This window comes from Tupaia chinensis, unplaced genomic scaffold (assembly GCF_000334495.1).
Source record: "Tupaia chinensis unplaced genomic scaffold, TupChi_1.0 Scaffold000077_1, whole genome shotgun sequence".
In the NCBI taxonomy this organism is placed as follows: domain Eukaryota; kingdom Metazoa; phylum Chordata; class Mammalia; order Scandentia; family Tupaiidae; genus Tupaia; species Tupaia belangeri.
The window spans coordinates 1,469,329-1,485,380 of NW_006159538.1; the positions used below are offsets into that span (position 1 = coordinate 1,469,329).

At 38.5% G+C, this 16,052-nt stretch overlaps 1 protein-coding gene across 3 annotated transcripts in view; it reads left to right on the forward strand.

The window, feature by feature from the left end:
• Nucleotides 1-16,052, forward strand: part of PIK3C2A (phosphatidylinositol-4-phosphate 3-kinase catalytic subunit type 2 alpha) — a 170,632-nt gene that overhangs the window by 86,629 nt on the left and 67,951 nt on the right. For all 3 annotated transcript variants that reach the window (XM_027768591.1, XM_006142496.3, XM_014584597.2), the window contains 4 exons: nucleotides 7,092-7,195; nucleotides 10,571-10,728; nucleotides 13,145-13,265; nucleotides 13,955-14,066. In XM_027768591.1, the coding sequence (XP_027624392.1) occupies nucleotides 7,092-7,195; nucleotides 10,571-10,728; nucleotides 13,145-13,265; nucleotides 13,955-14,066 (495 nt within the window). The remainder of the gene's footprint in view (nucleotides 1-7,091; nucleotides 7,196-10,570; nucleotides 10,729-13,144; nucleotides 13,266-13,954; nucleotides 14,067-16,052) is intronic.

The following is a 16,052-nucleotide window of genomic DNA, read 5'->3' on the forward strand; positions in this document are numbered from 1 at the left end:
AATATTCTAAATTCTTTATATGACATTTCCATGAGTTTCATTATACTGTCTGAAGATGAAGAGGAGTTATTCTTTTCCCTTGGAGGAGAGGTATTTTCTTGCTTTCCCATATTTCTTGTGACCCTGTGGTGATTTCAGCTCCTTTTTCCTGCCTCTTCTGCAGTTCGTTGTTTCCCATCTCTGTTAGCTTTGTCACTATGAATATTCTAAATTCTTTATATGACATTTCCATGAGTTTCATTATACTGTCTGAAGATGAAGAGGAGTTATTCTTTTCCCTTGGAGGAGAGGTATTTTCTTGCTTTCCCATATTTCTTGTGACCCTGTGGTGATTTCTAGTCATCTGATGGATGGTGTGTTTTTTTCCTCATTCTTGAAGTTTAATCTGAACATTCAGAGGTGTGCAAGAAGAGGTGATCTGCAGTCTCTCTTCCGTTCTGTTTTCACTCTTTGTGCATCAGATTCAGTGGGAATAGAGGAATATTCTGACCCTAATTGTGTTCACATGTTTGGATCCTGTTCACTTGAACCTGTCTAGACATTTAGTGCGTAAAGGCTGAGCAACCAATGAATAAAAATAAAAAAAGGAAAAGAATTAGAGAAGAAAAAAGAAGAAAAAATAAAAGAAAAAAGGAGAAAGAAAAAAGATAATAAAAACACTTTAGATTTTAATTTTAAAAAGCAAAAAATGAAAATTTTTCTCCCTTTCCTAAAATGGAATGGGGAAAGGTATCAATTCACACAATAAAGGAGGGGCTTGAGAGCCCAGAGAATACTTTACCTTAAAAAAAAAAAAAATTAAAGGTCACAGGGAGACACAGACAGACAGAAATGGAAAGGGACATTTCCATTAGAAATAAATCTGGAGGGAGAAGTCTCAGCAGAAAAATCTTCATTTTTCAAGGAAAACAATATTTCACAGCTCAAGTTCGGTATCCATCTCAAGATGGACCTGGCCTGGGTTTGTTCCTTTCCCATTAGAAATGAATCTGGAGGGAGAAGTCTCAGCAGAAAGTCTTCATTTTTAGTCAAGGAAAGCAATATTTCACAGCTCAAGTTCAGGATCCATCTCAGGATGGGGCTATTTATTTATTTATTTATTTTGGAGATTTTTTTGCTATAGGGTGCATGCGCTCGCCCGAAAGAAAGCGAGAAATCACCCCCCAGGGAGGATGGCCACACCGCAATCCCTTCTCCTCCATTCTCCTCTCGGGATCACGGGCACGCACGCACGCACACACGCCTGGCATGAGTTTTTTTTTTTTTTTTTTTTCTTTGAGAGGTTTTTCACTATAGGGTGCGTGCGCCTCCAGACAGACAGAGAGAGACATAGAGACAGAAAGTGAGAAATCATCCCCCAGGGGGGATGGTCACACCGCAATCCCTACTCCTCCATTCTCCTCTTGGGATCTTGGGCACGCACGCACACGCGCCCGGCGTGAGTTTTAAGCCACTGGATCCAGGACGTGAACTGCAGTCGACTATGTGGGAGTCCAGCGACATAGCCATTACGCTAACTGCTGGTTCCCAGGCCTGGCATGAGTTTAAGCCACTGGGTCTGGGACTCGAACCACAGTCGACTACATGAGAGTCCAGCCACATAGCCATTACTCTAACTGCTGGTCCCTATTTATTTATTTTAAAGAGAGATTTGTGCTATAGGGCACATGCATGTGTCAGAGAGACAGAAAGAGAGATATATAGAGAGAAAGCAAGAAATCACCCCCTGGTGGGATGGCCACACCACATCCTCTTCTCCATTTTCTTCTTGGGATTTTGGGCACTTGTACATGCGCCTGGCATGAGTTTTAAGCCACTGGGTCCAGGATTTGAATCATGGTCGACTACATGGGAATCCAGCAACATAACCATTACACCATCTGCTGGTCCCTAAAAGAGGTTTTATTTATTTAGTTAGTTAGTTTTGCTATAGAGCATGTGTTCTTGCTGGGGGCGTGGAGGGAGGGAAGAGAGAGAGAAATCACAAATTAGGAGGGGATGGCTATGCTACTGTCCTATGTGCCAGGCATGGTTTTTAAGCCACAGGGTCCAGACTTGTACCATACTGTTGCCCATGTGGGATCTAGCCACCTTAAACTCCATGCCATCCATCTGCTGGCTCCCAAACAGGATTTATACAGCATTGCTCCTACAAAGGTATTCACCATTGTTTTTCTTCATTGTGTGTGTGTGTGTGTGTTTGTGTGTGTTTTAAGAGAGACTTTTGCTGTAGGGCACACACATTCACTGGTGACATAGAGACAGAGAGAGAAAGTGAGAAATCACCTTCTGGGGGTTGGGAGGGGGGCATGCCACAATCCCTTCTCCTCCATTCTCCTCTTGGAATTTCGGGTACATACAACATAAGCACCCACTGTGAGTTTCAAGCCACTGTGTCTGAGACTTGAACTGTGGTTAACCATGTGGGAATCCAGCACATTAACCACTATACCACCTGCTGCGCTCCGCTCCCCCAATTGTGTTTGTTTGTGCTGGATAGCAAAAATCTCTCTCTAACATACACTCACCAGAGAGATAGAAAGTGAGAAATCACCTCCCCAGGGGGGATCTCCATACTTCGACCCATTCTTCTCCATTTTCCTCTCAGGATTTAGGCATGCACACACAAGTGCCCGGCATGAGTTTCAAGCCACTAGGTCCAAGATTTGAGCTGTGGTCTGCCTTGTGGGAGTCCAGTGACATAATTATTACGCCATCTACTGGTCCCCTCCCCTCATTGTGTTAAGGTTTTTATTAAGGACACTTTTGGAGATAGAATGGCATAGTGATTAAGTATGTGACTCTGAAGCCATGCTGTCTGGCTTGAAATCCTAATTCTGTCTATGTTAGCTGTATGACTGCATGTGAGTTAATTTGCTTCTCTTTGCCTCTTTTTTTTTTTTTAATGTGTTAATGGAGGTAATGATAGCATTCAAAAAGTAAAGCTTTTTGATAAATACATGAGTGAGTGAACGAATACCTGTACATTTCTTACAGTAGAGCCTAACATAGCAAATGCTCAGTAATTTCTAGATGTTATTTTTTAAAACATCAATAATTAGAAAAGCTTATTTTATAGAATCAAATATTAATGAAAGTTACTGCAGCTCTAAAAAGTTTTTTATGTAAGTATACAGTATCTTATATTCTTTTAATGTAATATGACTTCTATGGCAGATTCATTGGCTTTTATGTAAGTGCATTTTAGAGAGAGTAAAATGTTTGGCAAAACAATGAACTAATGGTTGAGTGTTTCCTATATTGTATAGATAAAGATTTATAAAAATACAAAATTTGATTATTAACCTCAAGAACCTTTCACATTAGGATAAATGCAAAGCAAAATATATTGATACGTTTGACTGAGACAAACCACTTAGAAGTGCTGGAGGGGAAGGGACCAGCATTTGGCATAATGGCTATGTCCCTGGACTCCCATGTAGTTAACTGCAGTTCAAGTCCCAGACCCAGCAGCTTGAACTCATTCCGGGCGCGTGTGTGTGCATGAGTGCCCAAGATCCCAAGAGGAGAATGAAGGAGAAGGGATTGTGTTTTGGCCATCCATCCAGGGGGTGATTTCTCGCTTCTCTCGGGTGATTGCTCGCTTCTCTCTCTCTCTCTCTCTGTCTTTCTGGTGAGTACATGTGCCCTGTAGCAAAAACCTCTCCAAAAATAAAAAAAAAGTGCTGGGGGGCACGCAGGAGGAGGTGTTCCTTTTTTATTTTATTTTTTTTTAATTTGCCAAAGTGTGTGTGCACTCACCAAGAGAGGGAGAGGGAGAAGGAGGCTGGGCGAGTTGGGGTGGAGGGGGTGGAAGGGAGGGGGATCATTCCCCAATGGCATGGCCATGCTGCAATCTCTTCTTTTCCTTTTCCATCCTTTCAGGAGATTCTGGGCACATATTCACATTCTCCTGACATCCTTTTCAGATAGCCAGGTCCAGGATTCAAACAGTGTTGTTGACCATGTGGGTTCCAGCCCCCTTAACCAGTAGACCATAGGGATGGCTTCGGAAATTGCTTCTTCTTTTATTTTTATTTGTTTTAATTAATTTTTTGCTATAGGAGACATGTACTGTCAGGATTTTGGGTGCGCATGCATGTGCTTGCAGGCACACATGCCTGCTACTGGGTGCGGGACTCAAACCATGGAGTTGGCCATGTGGGATCCACCTACATTAACCTCTATGACACCTGCTGGTATAGAAATTGCTTCTTAATGAATAATCCTGAAAGGCATTGTAGATGAAGCGTAATTCACTTGGGCCTTAAAAAATTTATAGATTTTTGACACATCCTGTGAGGGCTGGTTAAGAGGAAGACATTTCAGGCAAAGAGTAAGTGTGAGAGGCAGGATAGCTCAGTTTGTGTTTTATAGGATCATGATTTAAGCTAACCAGAACATATAAATCATTTGGGAAGTTCTCGGAAATAAAATTGGGGGACCAGCAGTTAGCATAATGGCTATGTCGCTGGACTCCCATGTAGTTGACTGCAGTTTGAGTCCTGGACCCGGTGGCTTAAACTCATGCCGGGTGTGTGTGCGTGCGTGCCCAAGATCCCGAGAGGAGAATGGAGGAGAAGGGTTTGCGGTGTGACCATCCCCCCTTTCTCACTTTCTGTCTCTCTGTCTCTGTCTGTCTGGTGAGCACACGTCCCTATAGCAAAAACCTCTCAAAAAAAAAAAAAAAAGAAGAAGATTGGATTCAGTTGTGGAAGATGTGGAGTGTAAGACCAGAGGATTGACTAGGGAATGTCAAATCCTATTCTTTAGAGTAATACAGTGTATGTTTCTGTAACACAGCTGTCTTGATAGGTGATTGGCAGCTATGGAATTGATATCAGTATAATGGAAAGTGGCATTAGTTCAAACATAATCTTTCCCAGCGTATTAACATTTTGAAGCAGAATAGTCTCACAATTTGAGAGAATACTTTAGCAATATATGATGTTAAGAAAAACATTGAAAATCCTGCAGAAGTGTCCTCTTTTGGTAAAAATGAGTGGCTTTTGGAACAGTTCTACGTTCATAGTACTAAGTTGTCTAGTGAAACAGTGAGTGCAGCCAAGCTGTGAAGACACTGCCCTTTGTGTTAAGAACCTTTGTTTGGTTGGTTAAGAAGTCTACACCCTGTATTATACTTTTAACTTCATTGTATTTGGTCTTGACTAGAAGCAAATGGCCTAAAGAACTCACACCTCAAATGAGGAACCTCAGACTTTTGGGCTTCAAAGGATTGAAGACAATATGCTACCTACAAATGAGAGTGAACATTTAACTGTAATCATATTTTCATGAAGGGCTTTTTTTAAAAAAAAAAAAGGTTTTTTTAATTTTATTTATTATTACTGTTTTTTAATTTGACCAGACCAGAGAGAGAAAGGGAAAGTGAGAAAGCAAGCTGCCAGGTCCAGGACTTGAACCACAGCAGCCATGCCGGAGTCTAGTAGCTTAATCACCATGCTACCTGCTGGACCCATAAGGACTTGTTAATGTTTTAGTTAGGTCTTTGGATTCAGAGTTACACTGATTTTGAGTAGTCTGTCTTAACTCTATTTTTTTTATACCCAGGAGCCCTGTTATTTTAGTTGTGAGTTTTGTAGAACTCAAGGTATTTTCCCCCCAGATATGTATATCACATTCTAGCAGCAAGAACTGTGCCACATTTTCAAAGGAAACTCATGAAGGAATTGTTACCCTAAAGTTTCAGGTTCTTCTGTGCCTTAGTCATTGAAATCCTCTAGAACTCTTGAAATTTATACAATTTATTCATATTTACTTAATCTTGAATTGAATATGTTCCAATTATAATTTTTAAAGGCAATTTACATTTGAAACTTGTGCCAAAACTAGTTGAATTCAGTATGTGAAACTCTAAATGGACTCTACTCTTTGACTATGCCTGGGTGGTGAATTAATCTTCCTAAATATTACTAGTTTTGACCAAGAATAAACTTAACTTTTCCTCTCTTTCTTTCTTCCTCTCTTTCTTTTTTCTTTATTAAAAAAAAAAAAAAAAAGTTAAGAGTCTCAGCCAGCCCTGTAGTACAGTGATTAAACCCAGTACATAGGGAGCTGGATCCCACATGGCCAACCTCAGTTTGAATCCTATCCTAGCTTGAAAAACACATTGGGCACATGTATGAGGGTGCCCTAAATCCTGACGGAGAAATGGAAGAGAAGGAATTGTGGTGTGACTGTACCCTACTGGTAGTTTCTCCCTCCCTCTCCATCTCACTCTGGAAAGTGTATGAACCCTCTAGCTATAAATAAATTAGAAAATAAAATGATTTTTTTTAAAAAAAGATAAATTCTTGCTATGTCATGATCCTCCTGTCTCAGCCTCCCAGCTGGGATTACAGGTGTGTGCTACCAGGTGCCCAGGGTCTCCCTGTGTCGCCCAGGCCAGCTTTGAGTCATGGTCCTCCTTCCTCAGTTTCCTGAGCTATTGAGATTACACATACCATGGCACCCAGGAATTGAATCCAGGCCACTCATGTAGTGTGGTCCCACCCAGTCTGTGGAACACAGCATCTTAGCCTGCACCACCAAGGCTAGGCTATAAACTTAACTTTTGATGAACTATCAGGATGTTTGTATAAGCTTATCAACATAGAAAATGTCCATCACTGCTAAAATTCATTTTTTTATGTAAAGAACCAGCTGCTTTTTTGGAATTTGTGGATTAAGTTGAACATACAGAATTCTTGCTTTATCAGAGAAGTCGCCGATGGACTTGATCTCTCAAAACAGGAGATAGTCTTTCATTTCATTCAGCTGTGAATGTTCTGAAATATTTACTTCAGGAATATTTTGAATGGAAAGGTTTTTAGCATTCCATTCTTACTGGCCAATGCAGCCTGTTTCCACTTTTGAGCAAATAAAACTAGTGAACTTAAATTAAAAGAAGGCTTAGCTGGCATCACTTTTAGAAAAACACATCCACAATTTGAAACTTTGTTACTGATATGATTTATTTTACTTTTAATGCTTTGTACATATTTTTGTAAAAATGTGTTTGGGCTATGCTGCTTTGTATAATAGCATTAGTCTTATTTTTAAAATAAGACTTTTTTTTTTTTTTAATACAGAAAGACCCAAATGGGACCAGTAGTTTGCCAACTGGAAGTTTTCCTCTGCAAGAAATTGAAGTACAGAATGAAGAGGTGGCAGCTTTTTGTCAGTCCATTACAAAGTAAGGAAGTTTTCGTTATAAATCACAGACTCTTGGGGCCAGCAGGTGGTATGGTGGTTAAGGGCGCTGGACTCCCACATGGCCAACCATGGTTCGAATCTAGGACCTGGTGGCTTACTTTCTCATTCTCTCTCTCTCTCTCTTCTCTGGTCAAATTAAAATAAATAAATAAATAAATAAAGTTAAATTGGAAAAAAAAAATCACAGATTCTTTAAATTGAATGCTTGTTTTAAAAATTAACTTAAGAACTAGCTTGGTGATAATTCCAAAATTTTTAGAAATTGAAACTTTTTCTTCACATGTGTAGTGTCAAGCAGTTCACTGACACATTACCATAAACTATAGTTGCACGTCTATTCTTACCTGTTAGGTTTTGAATCATTAGAAGAAAAAAATCGAGGTTATGCAGCAGGTTTCTGTTACTGTATTAGTGATAATTGTTGGTACATTAAGAAAAATCCTGCTTTTGTTTTAGAGACTCATTTTGCTGTAAGCTTTATAGTATTCAAACTACTATCATATTATTTAAGAGGCATTATTATAACATAAGATTAGGAGAGCATATTTTTTGTGAAGATTAGAAAATATATAGGGAACAGCAGATGGCATAATGGTGACATTGCTGGACTCTGACGTAGTCAACTTGGTTTGAGTTCTGGCCGGCAACTTAAAACTCACACTGGGTGCATGCATGTGCATGCCCAAAATCTCAGGAGGAGAATGAAGGAGGAGGAATTGTGGCATGGCCATCCCCCAGGGGATGACTTCTTGCTTCCTGTCTCCCTAGTCTCTCTGGTGAGCACACGCACCCTATAGCAAAAATCTCTCTCTAAAAACAAAAATATCCTAAACTGCAAGGTGTGTCTTAAAGTATTCATAAAAACACCTTAGCTGGTTTATTATATTTAAAGTGAGTGATTTACTCAGACAACAGTTATTCATTTAATAATTTAATTCAATTTTGTATGCTTAAACTTTTAGTTACAAATAAGACAAAGCCAAAATAAAAAAACCCGAACTTTAGGCCAGCCAGCGTGGTTAAGTGGTTAAGGCAGCTGAACCCTACATGTCTGACTGTGCAGTTCAAGGCCCAGACCCAGCAGCTTGAAAAAATGCTGGATGCATGTGTGTGTGTTCATAAAGAGGAGATGGAGGAGAAGGCGTGCAGCATGACCATCCCTCTTAGGAGATGCTTTTTCGCTCTCACTGTCTCTCTTGCTAGTGCATGCACTCTGTAGCAGAATTAAAACAAAAAAAGACCAAGCTTTAAGGATTCTATTAAATAGGGTTTTTTTGTTCATGCCATTGTTTTGTTTTTCCAATTTTTATATTAGTAAACCAAATCATGAGAACAGGAGAAATAATTGATTTTACAGAAGAGCAAAAGGAATTACTGTATATCCTGGACCTATTGTCTTCCATCAGGCAGATTAAAAAAAAAGGACTCATTTAAAAACATGTATTTGCTGTAGTAAAGTATACAAAACATAAAATTTCCCATTTTAATGGCTTTTAGGGATATATTCAGTAACATTAAGTACATTTGCATTGTTGGGTAAAAGAAAGAACTCATTTTAAGAAAAGGAGAAGGTCCCTCCCAGCTCCTCAACAAAGCCAAATTAATTTTTATTTTATTTTGTTTTTCAATTTTGCCAGAGGGCACATGTATTCTCTGGAGAGAGAGAAAGAGAGAGGAAGCAGCCCCCATGGGGAATGGTCATGACACAATCCCTTCTAATCCATTTCTACCTCCTTTGGGGATTTTGGGCATATGTGCACACTTGCTTCTGTTTTTTAAGCTGTGGATGAACCATATATGAAATCCAACTCTCTTAAGCATCAGGCCAAGGGCTGCCCCAAAGGTAAGTTTATTGAGTGCAACTTTTATTACTGGAATTTTTGTCTCATAAATTTTGTTTTCTGAGCCATCATCAGGAATGTCTTTGTATCATAAGGATTTCTGAACTTTGAAGCCTCGCTTAGATATAGTCAAAATTCTCTACCATTGCATATATTTGTTAATTTAATAATTTTATGTGATCATCTATTTCATAAGCTGTGGAAAATAGAATACCATGTATGTGAGAAATATTGACAGTCTTGGTCTGGGTCCCATACCAGTCTTACCATTGTATTGCAGAGGGGTGAGCTTGGCAGCAATCAGGTATCTAAAGGGTAATGTGTTTACATCTAAAGGTCTAGCTCCAATATCCACTTAAGTTTATTACTTATATTACTCTTTTGGTTACACTTCTGTTAAATATTAGATCATTAGTGTTACTTGGTCATAGTGCAGAAATTAGAGTTGTTTATTTACTAATTCATTTGACAAGAAGCTTATAGCTCTTACTATGTGCTAGGCACTGTTCCATTACAACAACCTGTGGAGTAAGTAGTAGTATCCTCGGTTTGTAGAAGCTGAAGCAACAACTCAGTTCAATAACTCACCCAAGGCCACACAGCTAAGTAGTAAAATCAGGATTCAAACTCAAATAGTCTGTGGCTCTTGACTGTGCACTAACTACTACATTTGCTGTTTTTCCTGCCAAGTCAAACTGTTTTATTCTGTTCCTGTGGCTTGATTGTTTCAATCTCTACAGAAAGAAATAGATGATAGTTACAGCATTAATTCCATTTATAGCTCTATAAAAAAAAAAACAGATGGGAGGACTGGAACCTGTCTTCAAACCTCCAGAAAAAGTCAGTTAAAGGAAGCCCAGGAGTTTAAAGAAGACTTCAAATCCCCCTTTGCCTTCTGGTAACAGCATCACCAGTGTGTTGCTACTGTGAATATCTTTGCATTCAACTCTTCTAGTTCTCTAAGTTTTAGAACTCACTCTGGAGGAATAAAGGCCCTGTAGTATTGTAAAAACCCATGGCCTATGTTTTTTAATTGTCTAGCAACCAAACAATGTTTGTAGGAAGAAAGTCCTTAGGAAAAAAGATGAAAAAAACAAAAAAACCTTATCCTTCTGGCCATTATAATTTTAAGCCTTTATTGCCTATATTATCAGTAATTCTTTTTTAAAAGGTACCTTTTTAAAATAATTATACTGTGTGGCAAAATATTCTGAAATGCAGAACCTTATTTAATGCAGTTTATCCAGTGAATGTTTCAGTAGTGGTGACAGTGTTACCAGAGATATCCTGGCAGTAGTTCAGCTCTTTCTTTTCCTTAGGTTCCTTCTATTTGAAATGCTAATGCTTGTATTTGGAGTTTTGACAGGGGTTCATTCATTGCAGTTCTCATGAGCTGCTCTAGAGTTGGACAGAGACACACAGAATTGAGTGTCCACAAGCATGTAAAGCCTTGTTTAGAGCCTTCAAATACAGCTTTTGAAAAAAGAATTTAATTTCTTCCTTCTTGTGAACAGATTGAAGACCAAATTTCCATATACCGATCACTGCACAAATCCAGGCTATTTATTAAGTCCAGTCACGGTGCAAAGAAACGTATGTGGAGAAAATGCTAGTGTCAAGGTCTCCATTGAAATTGAAGGATTTCAACTACCAGTTACTTTTACATGTGATGGTAGGTTTGAGACTGTCCAAGCATTTTGTTTTGTTCTGATTAGGGGGAAAATGTTTAAAACATAAGTATTACCATTTTTTAAATAAACCAACTTTATTACTATGTGTCTTTTTTTTTTTTTTTTGAGAGGTTTTCGCTGTAGGGCATGTGCGCTCGCCAGACAGACAGAGACATAGAGACAGAAAGCAAGAAATCATCCTCTGGGGGGATGGTCACACATCTCCTCCATTCTCCTCTCAGCATCTTGGGCACGCATGCACACGCGCCCGGCGTGAGTTTTAAGCCTCCGGGTCTGGGACGTGAACCGCGGTCGACTACGTGGGAGCCCAGTGACATAGCCATTATGTCAACTGCTGATTCCCACTATGTGTCTTTTTCAAAAAAGTTGCCTTATTTTCCCTTTAATGGTTATAACTAGGAATAGGTTCAACATTTGGATACTAGCTTTGCACTCTTGAAGATTTTTTGAAAAAATACAAATCTGAAAACAGAAAAATGTTAGCCAACTGTTACAATTATTCTTTTAAATTTTAAAGGAAAAGATTTTCTTTGTAGACATACCTTTAATTTTGGTTTAAGGAATCATTTAAATCTAGTTATGCAGTAAGAATTAATACTAAGACTGAAAAAAAAGAGAAAAGGTCAAAAGGCACTTCAAAATAAGTATAAATAAGCATTGATAACAAGTGTTTTAATTTGTATCAAATGTTCATTCACTACATCAAAATCTGACCAGTCTGAAAAAAGTATTTCAAATGTCTCTAGCTTTGTTATTTATAATATACATCTTATTAAGAAATGTGCTCATGTTATGATAGGTGTGGTTTATGTGTTCAAATAATAAATGTTATTTATACATTTAACGATTCATTAATATAACTATTGTATTAGACGTTTTTATAATAGTGGTTTTTTTCTCCCACAGAGTTAGTAATTTTATGAACTTTGAATATTAATCAAACATCCAAATTCTCTCACTCTCTTATTTTTTTTTATTTTTTTTTTATTATTTTTTTTCCTTTAGGGCATGTGAACTGACCAGAGACAGAGAGAAGGAAAGTGAGAAATCACCCCCCTAGTGGGATGACCTCACTGTGGTCCCTCTTCCATTTTCCCCTCAGGATTTCTGGTACACATGTACACATGCCTGACATGTTTTTCAAGCCACCATGTCTGGGACTTGGGCCATGGAGTTGGCCATGTGGATCTGGTGCCTTAACCGTCATGCCATCTGCTGGCCCTCAAATTCTCTTTTAAATAAACAGAAGCTCTAAGTATAGAAGTAGGTTACTTTAAAAGCTTTAGTCTTTAATGTATTGTAATCTTACTATATATCTAACTTTTGCCAAGAAAGATACTTTAAAAATACTACCTTTGCTATATTTGTTTTCATCGTTGGAAAATTTATCAGGCAAGTGTCAAACATTTAAAATGATGATTCTTTTTCCTTATAATTTGCTTAAAATAGTTGTTGGCCAGCTATTGCTGGATGTCATCCTATTTGGAGGAGTCTGTAAAAGGGAGGTGGGTTTCTTACCTGAGACCCACACTGTCCTGTTGAGCAGTGGATTGAGTCCTAATGTAGTTGATGAGCTCATATAATGTGGCTAATCTTATTTGAGATGTGCTGTAACACCCAAATATATACTCGATTTCAAAGGCTTTCTTTGAAAAAAGAATGACATATTTTAATAATTTTAACATATTGATTATATGTTAAAATGATATTTTGGATATATTAAGTAAAAATCTGTTATTAAAATTGTTACCTCTAGGGCCAGTCAGGTGGTATGGTAGTTAAGGTGGCCGGATCCTATATGGCCAAGTACGCAAAGTAAGCCCCAGACCTGGCAGCTCAGAAAATATGCTGGCACGTGTGCATGTGTGTCCAAAATCCTGAGAGGAGAATGGAGAAGAGATTGCAGTGTGACCATTACCCGGGGGTGGGGTGGGGTGATTTCTCATTTTCCCCTCTCTCTTTTTTTTCTTTCTCCAGTAAGCATACATGCTTGTTAGCAAATTTAAGGAAAATTGTTATCTTTTGCCTTTTACTTTTTTCATTGTGAGTACTAGATTTTTTTTTTTTTTTTTTTTAGAGAGAGCGCTTTACTATAGGGCATGTGTGGTTACCAAAGAGACAGAAAGTGAGAAATCACCCTCTGGGAGGATGGCCATGCCACAGTCCCTTCTCCATTCTCATCTCAGGATCTTAGGTACACATGCACACATGCCTGGTGTGAGTTTTAAGCCACCGGGCCCAGAACTTGAACTGTAGTTAAATCCAGGGAAGTCCAGTGATGTAACCATTACACCATCTGCTAGTCCTGGCTACTAGAAAATTTTAAAGAGTAAGTATATACTTACAGGTAATTGAGGAAAATGAAAATGATAAAAATAATGACTAACTCTTTTACAGTGAGTTCTACTGTTGAAATCATTATAATGCAAGCTCTTTGCTGGGTACACGATGACTTGAATCAAGTAGATGTTGGCAGCTATGTTTTGAAAGTTTGTGGTCAAGAAGAAGTGCTGCAAAAGTAAGTCAGTTAATTTAACTACTGAGCAATAGCTTTGGAAATTTCATTTTAGTGGCTTAAATGAGAAAACTTTCAAGTTAAACTTGTAATCCTAAAATACATTGGGTTCTGCTAAAACGATTCATTGGATCAGTGAATTCGTATTGAGATACACTATGTCCGAGATGTATTTAATATAGTGGCAGGATTTCAGAGCTAATTTAAGACATGGTATACTTTTAAGAAGCTTATAGTCTTATACAGGAAGAAGTGTGGGAAATTGGTTAATAAGTTAATGCATTGGATTTTTTTTCTGTAAAGAGCCAGTGAGTCATTTTATTTTCTCTTTTTGTAGTATGCACTGTTAATTGATGCACAATACTCAAATGTTCACCCCTTTTTTTTTCCTCTTAAGTAGGTAATTTATCTAGCTTTCAGTCTAGTTGTTTTAGTTTTTATTTTCCTAAGCCCTAAAAAGCCCTTTCACTATTTTTCTTATTCCTGTTTTCATTTTTGTCTTTGTTGTCTTCCTCATTTTTACTCTTCTAATATAGAATAATTCCTTTATTTAAATGCTTATAGTTGGCTAAAAACTGTCTGTATGTTACTGTCCTCTTAGATACCTGATGAATATGCAATTTATATTTTACGCTCGCCTCTATAACTTATCTGAGTAGAATAATACTGGTAAATAATTAATATTTTAACAGTAATCATTGCCTTGGAAGTCATGAGCATATTCAAAACTGTCGAAAATGGGACACAGAGATTAAACTACAACTTTTGACCTTCAGTGCAATGTGCCAAATATTGGCTCGAACAGTAAGTATGTACCTTATAACTGAGTTGCATGTGGGTGACTCTGAATAATCCTGCTAATTAGTGAATTTTCAATTTGTACGTTTTCCAACTGGGGTGTTAAACTTGTTATCCTCAACAGAAGTCTTTTCAGTAAGTGGCCAGAGGGAGATTTTCAGTCGTGGAGGGTTAGGTAGTTTATTCCTCAGAGCTTGGGACACATTAGAAATCAAAGTACAGAAATGAAAAGTTCAATTTATAATCTTTTTTTTTTTTTAAAGTTTTTTATTATAGGGTGTGTGCTCACACCAGAAAGAGACAGAAAGCGAGACATCACCGCCCCCCCAGGGGGGATGGTCATGCCACAATCCCTTCTCCTCCATTCTCCTCTTGGGACCTTGGGCATGCAAGCACGCACACACGCCCAGCATGAGTTTAAGCCACCAGGACTCAAACCGTGGTCAACTACATGGGAGTCCAGCGACATAGCCATTATGCCAACTGCTGGTCCCAATAGTTTTATTATTTTTTTTGTTAAGAATAATTTTATTTAACTTTATTTATTTTAATTTGACCAGAGAGGGATAGAGAGAAAGAAAGTGAGAAAGCAAGCTGCCAGATATGGGATTCAAACTGCTGTCAGCCATGTGGGCATCCAGCACCCTTAACCACCATGCCACCTGCTGGCCCCTTAATTTATTCTAGTTTTACAAGAGTGAAAACATCTTGGTCAGTCAAAGAGAAATGAAGGAGGAGGGAAGATTTTTAATATTAAATATGGGGTGGGAGCTAAAAAGATCCGTGTGGATCTTTGTACCAAAATGTAAAAAATAATTTATTTCTCACAGAATGAAAACTACATCTGTTTTTAAAGTTTAGTGTTTTCTCTTGAGGTTAAAGCAAAATAGAAAGTGGGGCTAGCAGGTGACATGGTGGTTAGGGTGCTGGATTCCTACATGGCTGACAGTAGTTCGAGTCCTGGACTAGCAGCTTGCTTTCTCACTAATTCTCATCCCCTTCTGGTGAGTGTTAAGATAATTTTTTTTTTTTTTTTAAATCAAAGCAGAAGGTAAGGGGGTCAGAAGGTAGCATGGATGTTAAAGCAGCTGGCTTCCCCATGGCCAACTAGGTGGTTCAAGTTCTGGACCCAGCGGCTTGAAAATCATGCTAGGTGTGTGTGCCCAAAATCCAGAGAGGAATTGAATGGAGGATAAAGGATTGTGGTGTGACCATCTCCCCCAGGGGTGATTTCTCACTTTCTCTTTTTTTTTCTATGTCTGTGAGTGAGCACATATGCCCTCTAGCAAAACTGGGGGAAAAAAAAAAAGAATGTAGGAAGTTTAGCCGTTGTATTAAGGTACAAACTCCTGATGTTGCAAGTGGATGTTTTTTTTTCTTATTTTGAAGACCAATTTAATTGGTATCTGGTCTTTTTTAAACTCACCATGTTTCTTATTTAGATTACTGACCTTAGGGTGGAGCCCATTAGTAAATGGGATAAAAAAGGCCTTTCGTATGCCTGTATTCAACATGAATATTTCTGAATAAGAAACAACCCAGTTTGACCTGAACATGTGTTTTAAACATTTTATCTAGCTTTCTTTTGCTTTGGGACAGGCCAGTAGTAAAGCAAAAACTTCGGGAGACTTAATTTTTTATGTCACATAAGCTTATCATCATCTTTCATAAAGAATTTTTCAAGAAGCAATAACAATTTTACATTTTTCAGGAGCTCCTGTATATCAGTAGGCAGTATCAATGGAAAAGAATCTAAATTGGGGGAACCAGCAGTTAGCGTAATGGCTATGTCGCTAGACTCCCACATAGTCGACCGCAGTTCGCGTCCCGGACCAGGTGGCTTAGAACTCACGCCAGGAGCATGTGTGTGCGTGCCCAAGATCCTGAGAGGAGAATGGAGGAGAAGGGATTGCTGCGTGGTCATCCCCCCTGGGGGGTGATTTCTCGCTTTCTGTCTGTCTGGCGAGTGCATGCGCCCTATAGCGAAAACCT